The following is a 14,284-nucleotide window of genomic DNA, read 5'->3' on the forward strand; positions in this document are numbered from 1 at the left end:
TTGTTTATTTTTTGGCGCAAGTCTACTCCATTCTCCAAATTTTTGCAACATGTTAGCAAAACGTAAAATGTTTGCAAAAAAACAAAAAAAAAACTAAAATTGTAAAACAGGTCAAAGAAAAAAAAAAAAAAAATTTTTTATATATATATATATATATATATATATATATATATATATATATATATATATATATATATATATATATATATATATATATATTTTTTTTTTAGTTTGAGCAACATTTATGAGCCATTTTAAAGATTTTGGTGCAGAGACAAGTAAACAAATTCTACAAGACAAAAATAAAAAAGTGACTTTAAAAAAAAAAAAAAGCAAAACACAAATGACGACTAGGGGTTATCAGGGACTTTTTTCCCCCCATGGGGTAGTTGCTAACTACCCGACTGCTGTGTCCGGAGAGACAGACTGCTCTGATGGCAATCCTGCTGCTACACGACAACAGAACAGCTCTTCCTCTAATGGGCTGCTCTGTCGACAGGGTGTGACTGCAGACGTCATGCCGATTGACTGCCGAGCTGTCATGCTCATTGACAGCCAGGCTCCCTGCAGTTAGCTAGCGGGGAGCCGGTTGTTAACAAAATGGACATCGACAGTGACGCCCCATCAACAGAACAGAGTGGAAGAGAAGGGGCTGCTCTGTAGACTTGAGGTCATCGGAAGCCGTATTATTGCCGGCAGGAGTAGTTTGTGACCGCTCCGAGCTGGCAGAGATCGGCGCCGGGCAAAACAGGCAGGTGGTTAATGGCTACCTGCCTGTTAGATCTTAAAACCATAAGAAATACATAGAATAGCCCCATTTAACGCCTTTAACGTTTTCTTACAATGTAGCGATGCTATAAAAGGTTACCCGAGAATGATACACACACCTTTTGTCCGTAGTCGTCTTCAAGGCACCTCCTCGAAGATTACATAAACTGCAGTGCTGTAGAAAGAATAAATAAATGGAGCAGACAAGACATAATCTACCCCAGTTTACAAGACGCCCCCTTTGTGCAGGAGTTAATCTAATGACATCAGTCACCAGTGAGAGAACATGGCGAGCAGGTTCCCAGTCCTAGATTGGAGGGACTGCTGGAAGGAATAGAGATGACTAAATAGGGTGGCCAGGTATGCACGGCAGGATTGTTGGCAGACTGGTTTGGGGGTATTTTTGAAGAGAAATTAGCTTTTAACAATCAGAAAGATGGGTACTCACAGCATTCCAAGCACAAGCTGAGCAACGTGAGCAGATCCAATTCTCTTTCACTAAATCTGGACGAATTCCGTAACAGCCTGAAAATAAATAAATAAATCACAGGATTGTAAGAGGTTAAAAAAGTAGCCTTCATTTTATTTTTCATAAATCAATAGTACACATGAAAATAAGGAACATTGTAAAATATTTTATTAAATAAATCTGCTTCTTTCTCCCCCAGAACTGAGAATTCACAAAATTTTCAATTCACGGCTATCATGTGCCTTCAGTGACCACAGATTTTCCCATTACTTAGCTAGGAGATGACAGTTGGTGCTCATAAAGTTCTATGTGCAGCAGAGTGTCCGTGTCTGCCTCTAGCTCCTCCCATATTCCCATTGCTTAGAGCTCCTCCCCTCCATAGAATTTTAAAAGCACCAACTGTCATCTCCCATCTCAGCAATAGCGAAATCTGCCTTCACTGAATTTCCCCATGAATTGGAAGAGGAGAAAAAAGCAAATATATAACAAAGTTTCTTATTTTAATTTTGATTTATGAAATAAAAATGACAGAAACTAAGTTAAAGAGGAATTGCCAGACTAGAACATTAATGGGAAAGACTCACTGGCATGAACCTGCACACAGCATTTTACACACGACAGCAGGGGACTTGTGCCATCTTCTCCAATGTATGTGCTGACTGGTAAAGGATCCATATTGCTTTCACTGGGTGTAAAACACATTTCTGGTATAATGGGCTTCGTTTTCTGGCCTCGTTTAGGACTGACTGACTCCATCAGCTGAGAAATATCCTAGAAAGTAAAAGTATCATGTGATACAGGGTGGTATGTGGGTAGACATAGGAAGAAAAGGAGAACGGTCATCATAGAGGAGACGAGGAGGACTCAATACCTGTTGGCAAGGAGAGAAGAGGGAGCACACTGCACAGTATGGCTTCACCAGCGCAGCTATAGCGTTGAATCGCCGCTCTGCCAAAAAATTGGGTGGCTTGTTCTTCCACAAGTGTGACAGAAGGTTAGGTAGGGTCTCCGAGTCACCAGCATCATCTTCGGTAGAGAATGGGATAGAATCTGAAAATCAGAAGAGGTGGTCAGCAGTGATGAGCGAGCGTGTTCACCAATCGATCGTGCATTGGGGTGCTTGGGTGTGCTCGAGTGCCATGATCGGGTCCCCGCCCGCATGCCATGAGCTGTAATGCCGTAGCCATGCTGGCTACAACATTACCGTGTATGGCAGCCAATCCCTGAACGTCCCCACTTGTTAGACAGCCAATAAACTATGTGGGGTGGGGACTCTAGCATGGCGCTCGTGCACCCGCCACACTCCTGAGCAGACGACATATGGCTAAATAATTAGAGTTTGCAGGAAATCTTATGCAAAGGGTACTGAAAATATAGAAAAAAATTGTTACTTGACTAAAAAGGGACTGTCCACATTACAGTGATATTGATGACCTATCCTTACGCCATATGATCAATCTATATATATAATTGTCTAAGGGTCACTTCCGTCTGTCTGTCCTTCTGTCTTTCTGTCACGGATATTCATTGGTTGCGGCCTCTGTCTGTCATGGAATCCAAGTCGCTGATTGGTCGTGGCAATGGTCTTGGGCGTTTTGCCACGACCAATCAGCGACGCGCACAGTCCGGAAGAAAATGGGCGCTCCTTACTCCCCGCACTCACTGCCCGGCGCCCGCATACGCTCACCGCTCACACAAGGTTAATGCCGGCGGTAACGGACCGCGTTATGCCGCGGGTAACGCACTCCGTAACCGCCGCTATTAACCCTGTGTGTCCCCAATTTTTTACTATTGACGCTGCCTATGCGGCATCAATAGTAAAAAACATGTAATGTTAAAAATAATAAAAAAAAAACAAAAAACCTACTATACTCACACTCCGTAGTCCGCCGAGCCGCTCGCACAGGCCGCCATCTTCCATTCCCAGCGCTGCATTGCGAAATTACCCAGAAGACTTAGCGGTCTCGCTAAGTCTTCTGGGTAATTTCGCAATGCAGCGCCGGGAATGGAAGATGGCGGCCTGTGCGAGCAGCTCGGCGGAGCTTCGGTGGATCCCAAGCGTCGGTAACCGCTTCCTGGTTCCAGGCGCCAACGGAAGGTGAGTATATAACTATTTTTTATTTTAATTCTTTTTTTTTTTTTTTTTTTTAACAGGGATATCATGCCCACATTGCTATATAAGTGGGCTGCGCAATGTACTGCGTGGGTTGCGCAATGTACTGCGTGGGCTGCGCAATGTACTGCGTGGGCTGCGCAATGTACTGCGTGGGCTGCGCAATGTACTGCGTGGGCTGCGCAATGTACTGCGTGGGCTGCGCAATGTACTGCGTGAGCTGTGCTATACACTACGCATACATATTCTAGAATACCCGATGCGTTAGAATCGAGCCACCATCTAGTATCAGATAAATGGGGTTCGGACAGCCGTTGCCACCAATGAGATGTTATCAGAGTATTGGGAGCAGAGCTGCATCCCTGGAGGAGCAAAGGGGCTCTGCAGCCGAGAAGCACTTTTCCTTTTAGCAAGTGCGACCACCTATCCTAGAAAAACGGCGGCTGGTAACCAAGGCAAAAACCTGTATACTAGAAGATTAAAAATCGTTCTTAAGAAGGCAGAGGATTTTAAAGAAGAGTTAAATTTGCTTTTTACAAGCATTTTGCAATTTTAACCATTTATGAACATGAAACAACCCCTTTAAAAAAGGAACCTGTCCACTGATACTGCTCAAACCAAAAGGGCAGCAGGAATCCGAGCCAGAATGTGTGACTGCAGCCAGTTATGTTTTATTCTGAAATGAGCTGGCATTTTAAAGAAAACATAGAAGATCCGGCTCGGGACCATAGCGGGAGAATTTCATATACTAAGTGCTGCACTCATTTTAAAATGGCCATTACTAGATCTTAAATCCTGTCCATTACAATTCTTGATAAAACCTCATATGGTACGAGCATATAATCACTAAAGTGCATTTCCACAGTTTATTCCAGTTTACTCCATCTGAGCAAATGGTTAAGGCTTCTGGAGAGAGCCCACTGGTAGCCACAGACCAGACTACTACAGCACCAACGCCAGCCGGCATCTTATGGCCTCACTCTAGTGTCTATACATAGGTAGAGACCTGTCAATCATCGGGAGCGGTGTGGGGAGAAGGTGACCAGGGGTGGTGTCTCTCCCTATGGTTCCCGGCCGGCTCGGTAAACTAGGTCTTCTCTGAACCGCTCCGGTGTCTCAGAGTAAAATATACTTAGCTGCAATTGTGCAGCTACTCTCTGATGCATGCGGCCCGTGGTTTGGGCAGAAAGAATTGACTGGCAAGTTCTCTTTAAGGACAAAGCTGTGGCTACACGGCAAAGTGAAGATAGCAGTTTCACATTGCGACATCTCATCTAATTGTCAATGGGATTGCATTGCAATCCGTGACCAACAGTGACTGCTGAAAAAAATCCAGCACACACAGATTTTTGGTTGCAGATGACGGACTCCATACACTCCTCCCCACCTGGCTCTGCTTGACTGATAGGTTTCTTCCTGTCAGTCAAGCTGAGGTGGGTGGGAAGAAGCAGGCAATATCTGCTCCATGGTCCTCTTAGTCCTGGCTTCCTGCTCAAACATAATTTGAAGGAACTCTTCCATTTCATAAAAAGGTCTTGTAGCTTGGATTATTTTATATCTGCAAAGCACATACATTTCAACCTTGCACAAAGGAACAGGAGCAAAACTGGAAACTTGGCTTGCCGATCTAGCCAGATCTTTACCATCATCACTGGAGACGTCCTGCTTGACTACAGACAAGGGAGAGCGGGTTGGTGGTCTGCCCAGCGGATGGCGCCTGCTTTTCTTAATTTTCATCTCTGGGAAAAGGGCCTTATGCTGAAAAGATACGAAAAGTGCAGACCATTACATTAAATTTGGGGCAATTTTACAAGCAAGTACCCATAAGCAGATGTAACCATAACGCACCTTAGGCACTTCCACTTTTTTGGAAATTCCACTAGATTGATCCTCTTCTTGCCTGTCAAATTTTGAGGCAAAGTGTTCAAACGCTTCTTGGCAGGACATCCGGGTTTTCTCAAACACAATCTTCTTTGACTTGGGGACAACATAGAGCTTAGGAATTGAACGCAGAGGCTTCAGGTCATCCTCTGTTGATGGGTCTACAGAAGGGTCTGAAGTTTTTATACTGGAAAAGTTAAATAAATGGCCTTCAAGTAGGGCCCTCTGTTTCTTGCCACATCTTGCTTTCTTGGGTTTCAAAAAACAAGGAAATGTCGCTAGAGGATTCTCCAAAATGTCTGGAAAAATATAAAAAAAAGAAAGCAACATTTGTGAACATTCTCAGGCTTAAATGTACTATGGAACAGTTATCTCTCTCTGCATACTTTAGCTGGGTGTAAGTAGGGACTCAAGCCAGGCTACTAGTAGTGATGTGCCATAGAATATAGTAACAGCTAGGCCCCGATTCATCATTGTTGTTTCTCCAGTAATTTGCTCCTTTTTAGTGGTTTTGGTAGATGAGCCTTACTCTGTGTAAAATTTGCACCACTTTTTTAAGAGGTGTTTCTTTTTTAAAAGGAGCTGTACACTACTCGTACAACTCCCTCTCCATCCGTAGGTTATCCCACAGTATCGTAATAACACCTATATCACACCTCCAGTGTCGGCGTCATTCCAGTTGTTTTGAAAGGGTCTTTTAGACGCAATTGACACCTGGAAGGGGGGAGGTTGAGAGCAGCAACAGCTCTGACTTCTTCAGGATGTTGAATTTGTCCTAAGGAGGGGAGAGTGAAGCCACCGCCGATTGGACGCAGGGATTGCATGACATAAAAATGTCATGCGAGCACTGGGAGAGCCAGAGCCAACACCACCCAATGACGGCACCGGAGGGGAGTATAAGTTTTATCATTATACTCATTGGGGCAAATACGAATTGAGTAGGGATGGAAAATACTAAGGGGACATGGGCAGCTGTGGGATGCTTATTGCTGGTGTGGGGGTTACACTGGAGGAGAACAGGAAGCTGTGAGATGCTTATTGGTGGTGATACAGAGCAGATAGTGGCCACTCTGCTCACGTATCATTTTCTGATTTATGTCCAATTACATCTTCAAGTTACTTTTATAGAGAGCAGAACATCAGGTATTTATTCTGTATGTGGGTGGCATGGGGGGCATTATTATTATTGCATGGCAAGAACAAAGGTATGGTGCATGTGTGGCCCACAGGAGACCACAGTGTTACTGTGTATGACCCAAAAAAGGACATTATTACTGTGTGGAGCACCAGCAGGAGTACTTTTTCCCACGGTCCAGGTGACTAGTGACAGCTAATGAGTCTAAGGCCGCATACAGGCCACAAACTCCAGTATCCCGTGTCGCTGGGGTCCCACTTCTCTGTACAATCACAGAATTTTGCAAGGAAACAGCAGTTTCATCTCTAGGACTGAGTGGCTATTACGTCCGTAGTGTAGATTAAGCAAGAACCCTAAAACACAGGGATGAGTGGAATCCGACACTACATGCTCAGACACAAAGGATAACAAAGTTCTAGATACAAACCGTCACAACACATTTTGCCATCATCCTCGCACTTCGTTCCATCAGCCATTTTATCATCTAAAAGAACATCAGAACCAAAGACTTCCTTCAGTAGTTTCTGATCTTGCACCTTCTGCCTCCGGGGCTGGGTGCGCTTTCTGTATTTCCTGGGAAAACAGGTAACACAAACATTTACACTCAATTTGTACACTGAAATCAGATTATTATTGTTCATATTGTAAAAGAAAGTGAAAAGTATTCCTGGTTAAGGAGTTGCCCCATTCTTGTTAAAGAGGTTGTCTGTGCTAAAAACAGTTTCCTGGGGGGGTTAAATCTCTGTACATAAAGCTCTCGTATTCACACGTGGATACAACTTAGGCCACTGCGATCTGCTCCTGCATCAACGTCACATAACCGCTGCAGCCTGTGACTGAGTGCAGCAGTCAGGACACTTGAACGTGATATCATCACGTCCGCAGAGGCCTGTGCTGCATCCATGGGGGTGACGACAGGTGGGAATGGGGACTTAAAGTGAACCTATGGATGGACAGGATCCCTCTATAGCCCAAAAATTGTCTATAGATCTTGCAATTTTCTGCAGGTTGCACCAAGTGGATTTTTGTTCCCAAGTTAAGAATAATGAAATATCTTCAGAAATCATTTGTAATAAATATGTATCTTTACAAGGTAGGGGGTCATTTCTAATATATTGAGGATATGACATGGAGGATATGACATGGAGGATGCACTACATGGTCATGGTCCTGTCACAAGGGGACAGATTATGATTTATAGAAGGTGAGAGACCATACCTGCGGCCTACTTTCCCTTGAGCTTTCCTCACCAACCAAGCCTCCAGCTCAGGGCTGCTGACTTCAGTGGGCTTCAAGTGGTCAAGAACAGTGATGTCCTTGCCCTTCTTCCACACATCATAGCGGTCTGGCTGAAGGAACTTCACAAAGACATCCATAGAGATCTTCACCATGTCCTTCCGACATGAGCACTACAAAGAGGAAATCCAAACGCTGACGCCCATTACAATGATTAGGAAACACCCAAAGCCCCTAATGGAATAACGGACTAACCTGTGTGGCCATTTTTCCATAATCAATCCAGCGCAATGTTGCAAAATTGGTGGACTCGGCACAATTAAATCCATGATTAAATCCCGCATGGTAGCCATATGGAAAAGTGATCATAAACTCTCCTGCTTCCTGTGTGATCTATAGGAACAAGAGACGCCATAGACTTGGCATTAACAAACACAAAAATGCTTCTTTTTTTTTGTCACATCTTGCACATTTCTTACCCGATCAAACGGAATCCCATACTTCTTGAGAATGGATGGAGAAATTAGAGTCATTTTATGCCTAAGGAAGGCATCGCATCCTTGAGAACTCCCTGGGAAAAATCCTGTTGGGAAACAGAAATGATCGATCAGGGTGAAATTAAATATGATAGGGCGTTTTACTGTCTCCATGGAGACTTCTAGCCGAATCTGTTCTCTCTCCTCTTTTAAAATTGAGAAACATTAAGGGATTGTTCATCTTTTGGGGACAATTCATTTATCTAACATCAATGTGTATTTTGGGGTAAAAATCTAATTTGTAACTGGATTCCAGTCAAAATGTTGCCGTTTGCCTTCTACAGCCTCTATACTACACTGTCTATTGATGGCTGCAGAATGAATTATCTGAGAATCCACCAGTGAACTCATTCAGATTAAATGATGGGAGATTTTGTTACCTTTTTTGTCTCCTCTCACCCGATTTACAGCCACAGACCACATCAAAGACGAGAGTTTTCAATTAAATCAAATTACAAAATTTATTTTTTACACCCAAATACGTGCATTTCCGTTAAAAAAAAAAGTATATAAATGTGCTCAGAGGTGGACAAACCCTTTAAAGTGTTATTCTTTTTTTTTTTTTTTTGCCTTGTTCATTTACAGGACTCTTCCGCTTCCATTATACTCATTTCCCATGCCGACACTGTTCTATTGGTGTTGGCACTCGTGTTCCCGGCGCTCACGTGATGATGTTACGTCACCTGATCCCTGCGCCCAATCAGCATCACTATCCCCACCTTCAGACAAATGGAACATCAAGAGGAAGTCAGAGTCCCGCCGCAGCTCTGACTTCCTGTTGATGGTTCAATATGTCGGAAGGCGGGGACAGTGATGCTGATTGGGCGCAAGGCTCAGGTGACGTAACGACATCATGTGAGCGCCGGGAACACGAGTGCTGACACTGCTGGAATGGCGCCAGAACCATGAGGCGAGTACAGGAATTTATATTTTAACGGGGCCAAACATGATGAATGAGAAGGGGATGTCCTGGTAGTGGAAACAGGATTTAAACAACGGACAGCAACATCCTATAGCCAGGCTTAGATTTACATTACCATTTATTCTATAGAAGACTTATTGTTCCTTGCTAGAAATTATTTACGGCATAATGTATTTTTTCTGTAAACCACAAGAACGGACTAGATAAACATTTATAAGGCTCTGTTCAGATCAGCATCATTCTTTTTATTTAGAACGGAAACCACTCTTACCTTTTGCCAAACGTTCTAGCCTTTTTCCATGTTCAGGGGGAATTGCATACCTGTCAAATACCAAAAAATGAAAATTTTATGAGGCATTGCAGAGGTGAAGTCCTGGATATGGAAATGACATTATAAATAATACGATTTATGGACCCCCTTAAGAAATACTGTCTAGAGTTTATCTGGATACTTCACAAGTCTAATTAGTTGCCAGCGCTGACACCGGGAGGATAACGCTCTGACCAGCCAACGTTTTACAGCCTGTAGCTGGTCCGCGTACGTCTGCGGTGACAACAAACTGGTGTCGTGATTTTCATTCTTCAGATGATGGAGTTGCACAACACTTATTTTTGCACAAAGCGCTGCAGTTTCTATAGGTATCATGTTGGCCTACACTTGATCACTTTTTTTTTACTGTACAGTATTTCATATTAGATTTTCATAGTTTAGACTTTTACAAACATAGCAAAATCAAATATGCTTTTTTTTTTTAAATATCTTTGTTTTTGGATTGGGAAAAGGGGCTGAATTCAATAAATACAGTTGCAATCAAAAGTATTCAACCCCTATCGCAAACTAGGCTCATTTGCAAAATGTAAAAAAGGTTCAAAAATAAAACCGAGTCAAGCACAATTTATAGACCCCAACAACTAATATAACAGGTGTCTTCTCCAAATTCAACACAGAATTACTTAATTCTCCTCTTAATAAGCATCTTTAGTACCTATTAGAGCACCTTTGGATGTTATAACCTGCTGCAAAAATGATGCAACACCAGCCTCCGGCAACAATCCGGAGGAATATTAGCCCATTCCTCATGGCCAATGGCCTCTAGGTCTAGGATAACAGTCTTGAGTTGTCAGAGAGCAGTACTAAGCTAAAAGTTGTGCTGAGCTATGTATCTTGTTCTTGTGTGTTTGCTTTATTGCAAAACAGCAGAAAGGGCACATTTTGGTAATAATCGCAATTTGCAATCAGGGGTTGAAAAATAATTAAAAGAAACCACTCTATTTGTTCTTTTAGTCCCCCTGTAATAATTTCAATATTGCAAGGGGGAGACCTTGTAAGGTTGAGGGGTGATTGGGGGGTGAGGGTGAGAGAGTGAGAGAAAGGAGGAGACAGGGGGTTAAGTTGGGATGATGATCTCTTATGCTACATAAAGGAACATTACACCCAATGAAAAGGAGTTTCTCGTTCATCAGATGCAAGATTATTGTGAATTGAGTTTTTAATAACACTCAATCACAATTTCTTTTGGAAATAAGTGTATAGTCAGAAAATCTCTAGGATTTCAGCTGGAAAACACAATTGGGGCCATTTTTTACAGTCCCATACGAGATGATTGCCATTATTGAATAATAGCGCTCACATAAAAAGAAAAGTGAAAGAGGTTAGATTATACTCACCCAGGGGCGGTCCCGGTCTCGTCCGATGGGCGTCGCGGTCCGGTCTGGGGCCTCCTATCTTCATCAGATGACGTCCTCTTCTTGTCTTCACGCTGTGGCTCCGGCGCAGGCGTACTTTGTCTGCCCTGTTGAGGGCAGAGCAAAGTACTGTAGTGCACAGGTGCCGGGAAAGGGGAGAGGCGCACTGCAGTACTTTGCTCTAACCTCAACAGGGCAGACAAAGTACGCCTGCGCCGGAGCCTCAGCGTGAAAAGAAGAAGACGTCATCGTAAGAAGAAGGGAGGCCCCGGACCACGACGTCCATCGTACCGGGACCGCCCCTGGGTGAGTATAATCTAACCTCTTTTTCTCATCTTTCAGGATACATCGGGGGCTTATCTACAGCATTACAGAATGCTGTAGATAAGCACCTGATGCTGGTGAGCTTAGCTCACCTTCAAATTTGGGGATGACAGGTTCCCTTTAAAAATCATTTCGGTCTTCCAAGACCTGATCTATTATGTAAGAGGAGAGGGAAATGGTGTCCCCGAACCCGAACGGTACCGGTAACGTCATCCCCGGCCCACCTCCTCTTCTTCCCGATGTAAAATGGAGGGCATCCAGCAAGTACCCAAGTCTGCATACTACAGAATGTGGACTCCACAAATGTCCTTCAAAAGTCAGGTCATCAGGCAATTACTTCCATGACATCGAATCATAGAATGTTATAGTTGGAATGGACCTCCGGGGCCATAATGTCCAACTGCTCAATGTAGGATTCACTAAACCAAATGTCTGTCCAGCCTCTGTTTGAAAATTTCCATTGAAGGAGAACTTACCACCTCACGTGGCAGCCTGTTTCACTCATTGATCAACCTCACTGTCCAAAAGTTTTTTGTAATATCTAATCGGTGTCTCCTCACTTTCAGTTTCATCCCATTGCTTCTAGTCTTTCCTTGGCAAATGAGAATAAGAATAATCTGTCTACACTGTGACAGCCCTTCAGATATTTGTAGACAGCTATTAAGTCGTCTCTTTTTTTGCAAGCTAAACATTCCCAGATCCTGTAACTGTTCCTCGTAGGACATACATTGCAGTCTGCTCACCATCCGGATAGCTCTTCTCTGAACTTGATCACTCACAAACATTTTTGACTATTTATCTAGGTTTGACTATTTTTACGACGATGTATGGCTTCATAAAACTTTTCTTTGCCATTTTATTACCAATATATTATTTTAAAGGGTCTCAATTGCAACTCGAACAATGTCATTTATCTACTTCAATGCATTTGTAATCGTCAGCATATAGGCAGAGCAATCTAAGCAGCACATAACAGGATGAACAAGCATTGCCACAATATTAGGAATGGGGTAACAAACCACAGAGTCTTTACAGACATTTTTGTTTTAGTACCAGAAAGATCCTACACATCTCCAATTAGTTTTAATTGAGCAAATTCCTGAAAATGTTCCTAACAGATACCAGACACTCATCAATAGAGAATCATGCTGGATCTTTACACTGGCCACGTTAACCACTGAAGGGTTAAATGAATGTATTGAAGACTACAGAATCCTTGTCCTTTGCCCTCTAGTTTTCTTTCCCGCCTCCTCTTCCCTATGTTGGAGGACACTCCAACAGCATATATCAATTATGAATTTGTATTATTTTTCTGCATTTTTGCTTATTTCTCCTGACCCCTCTCCCTTTTTTACATTCCGATCACTACCTTCTCCAGGTTAAATCAATGTTTGTCAGAATTTCTCCTTCTATAATTAGGTTTATGTATTTTTAAGTTTTTAATATATACATTTTATGATTGTGAAGTCATATGTATGTGTTTTTCTTTGTTCTTTTATACACACGTTTTCCAACTATAGAGTCATTTCCCTTGTTATCCTCTATAATTATGTGAATTCCTCATTTACCAATCGTGTTATGCCATTAAGGACTAACCTCTATAATAGTCATTCGGATTGTTATATGCCTGATGAAGGAGTGCTATCGACTTTGATACGCATTGCGTGAACAAAAACTTTATTTTTCTATACATGTGGAGTTCCAGTCATGAGCGGCGTTCTGAGGCGTGAGGAGGCGAGAAGAGCTCTGGCTTCTCCCCCTACTCCCCATCTACACAGAAGTCTATCCGTAGCAAGTTCCATCTCTTACCTCAGTAATGGAGACGTCTGTCTTCACCGAATACAGGTTTTACCTCAGAACTGAGAATTTAGATAGTGACTAGTGATGAGCGAACATGCTTGGATAAGGTAATCTGAGCATGCTCGGGTGCTAACCGAGTGACTTCGGCATGTTCCAAAAACATATCTGTGTCCCTGCGCTTCCATGTCTCGGGGGTGTTTGCCAGCCGCAGCACAAGCAGGCATTGTCTAACAAACAGGTAATCTCTGCATGTGTTGCGGCTGTCCAACAGCCTCGAGATGTGGAAGTGCGGGGACTCGAACATAGTATTCGAGCACGCCGAAGACACTCTTCACACACGTGCATGCACGGATAACACCGTATCAGAGCACGTTGGCTCATCACTACTCTCCACGCATTTTCGCTAGAAATTGCGCTTTGAATATGTAAAGTAATGAGTAAATAATGTGGCAGCCCTGATTTAGTTCAAAGTGCGAGGTCTTGCAATATTGTGTGAAATTTTGCACTTTCGCAAGTCTGCTGCATGATTAACTAGTACTGCCATATGATGTACTGAACAGTTACTGATCAGCAAACCGGCAGTTTGGACCCAACTTGTGCTACTACGTCATGTTCTTTAACCTGGCCTTAGAGACACTCTGTATAGTTATATTTAGTAAAATAATCAGTTTTTTTTTTTTTTTTTTTTTTTTTTATAAACAAGAAGGGCCATTAAAGATAGGAGAAACATCCTCGCAAATTTTTTTTTTTTTTAAAAAAAAAGGAACAGCTTGTAGTGGAATCCATATTATTTGAGCTGGCCAAGGACATAAAGACTTGAATGCTATATGAAAATCACTTAAAAGGGTGCAAATACCGTATACAAAAAAACCATAATGGAAATTTGCTTGTATCCCCTGAAATAACATTGTTTCGCAGCACTACATGTATTTTTGAAGGACAAACTAAATGCTATAATTGTAAAATTTTTGAACATACATTATGGATTTAGCTACCAACAGAGGAGACTTTCACATGTTGGAGGCATTGTGAGTTATGTCTTATTCACATGTGTTCACAGAAGAGTACAGGGAGACAAGGTTTTAAAAAAAAAAAATAAGGAAAAAGTTGATATATGTCATCATTTATACAAATATTGCCTCTCACCAGGACTTGGGTTCTCCAAAGTGCAGATAGTTAATGCTGTACAGATCCATGTCCTCTGTATGCCAAGCAAAAGTGGTCTTCCACATGCCAAAGTAAAGATATGGAGTATTAACTCCTTCTATGATGATCCCACTCTCATGTTCCACCATGTCGAGCAGCGTTTTCAAGCCAGCAATATTCCACAAATGGATATCCTACCGATATGGAAAGATATACGTTTAGACGAAAAGTAAAGGGAGACGTCGCTACATTAAACACTATATATAAT

At 42.5% G+C, this 14,284-nt stretch overlaps 1 protein-coding gene across 1 annotated transcript in view; it reads right to left on the bottom strand.

Annotated features, from left to right (window-relative positions):
- LOC143784642 (lysine-specific demethylase 4B-like) overlaps nt 1-14,284 on the bottom strand; it is a 59,693-nt gene that overhangs the window by 8,321 nt on the left and 37,088 nt on the right. Inside the window, exons 5-16 of the mRNA XM_077273134.1 lie at nt 14,017-14,210; nt 9,332-9,381; nt 8,082-8,185; nt 7,858-7,995; nt 7,585-7,775; nt 6,794-6,939; nt 5,199-5,530; nt 4,994-5,108; nt 2,109-2,287; nt 1,822-2,008; nt 1,217-1,293; nt 888-943 (exon numbers count right to left, since the gene is read on the bottom strand). Coding sequence (XP_077129249.1) covers nt 888-943; nt 1,217-1,293; nt 1,822-2,008; nt 2,109-2,287; nt 4,994-5,108; nt 5,199-5,530; nt 6,794-6,939; nt 7,585-7,775; nt 7,858-7,995; nt 8,082-8,185; nt 9,332-9,381; nt 14,017-14,210 — 1,769 coding nt within the window. The remainder of the gene's footprint in view (nt 1-887; nt 944-1,216; nt 1,294-1,821; nt 2,009-2,108; nt 2,288-4,993; nt 5,109-5,198; nt 5,531-6,793; nt 6,940-7,584; nt 7,776-7,857; nt 7,996-8,081; nt 8,186-9,331; nt 9,382-14,016; nt 14,211-14,284) is intronic.

The sequence above is a fragment of the Ranitomeya variabilis genome, chromosome 1, assembly GCF_051348905.1.
Source record: "Ranitomeya variabilis isolate aRanVar5 chromosome 1, aRanVar5.hap1, whole genome shotgun sequence".
Lineage (NCBI taxonomy): Eukaryota > Metazoa > Chordata > Amphibia > Anura > Dendrobatidae > Ranitomeya > Ranitomeya variabilis.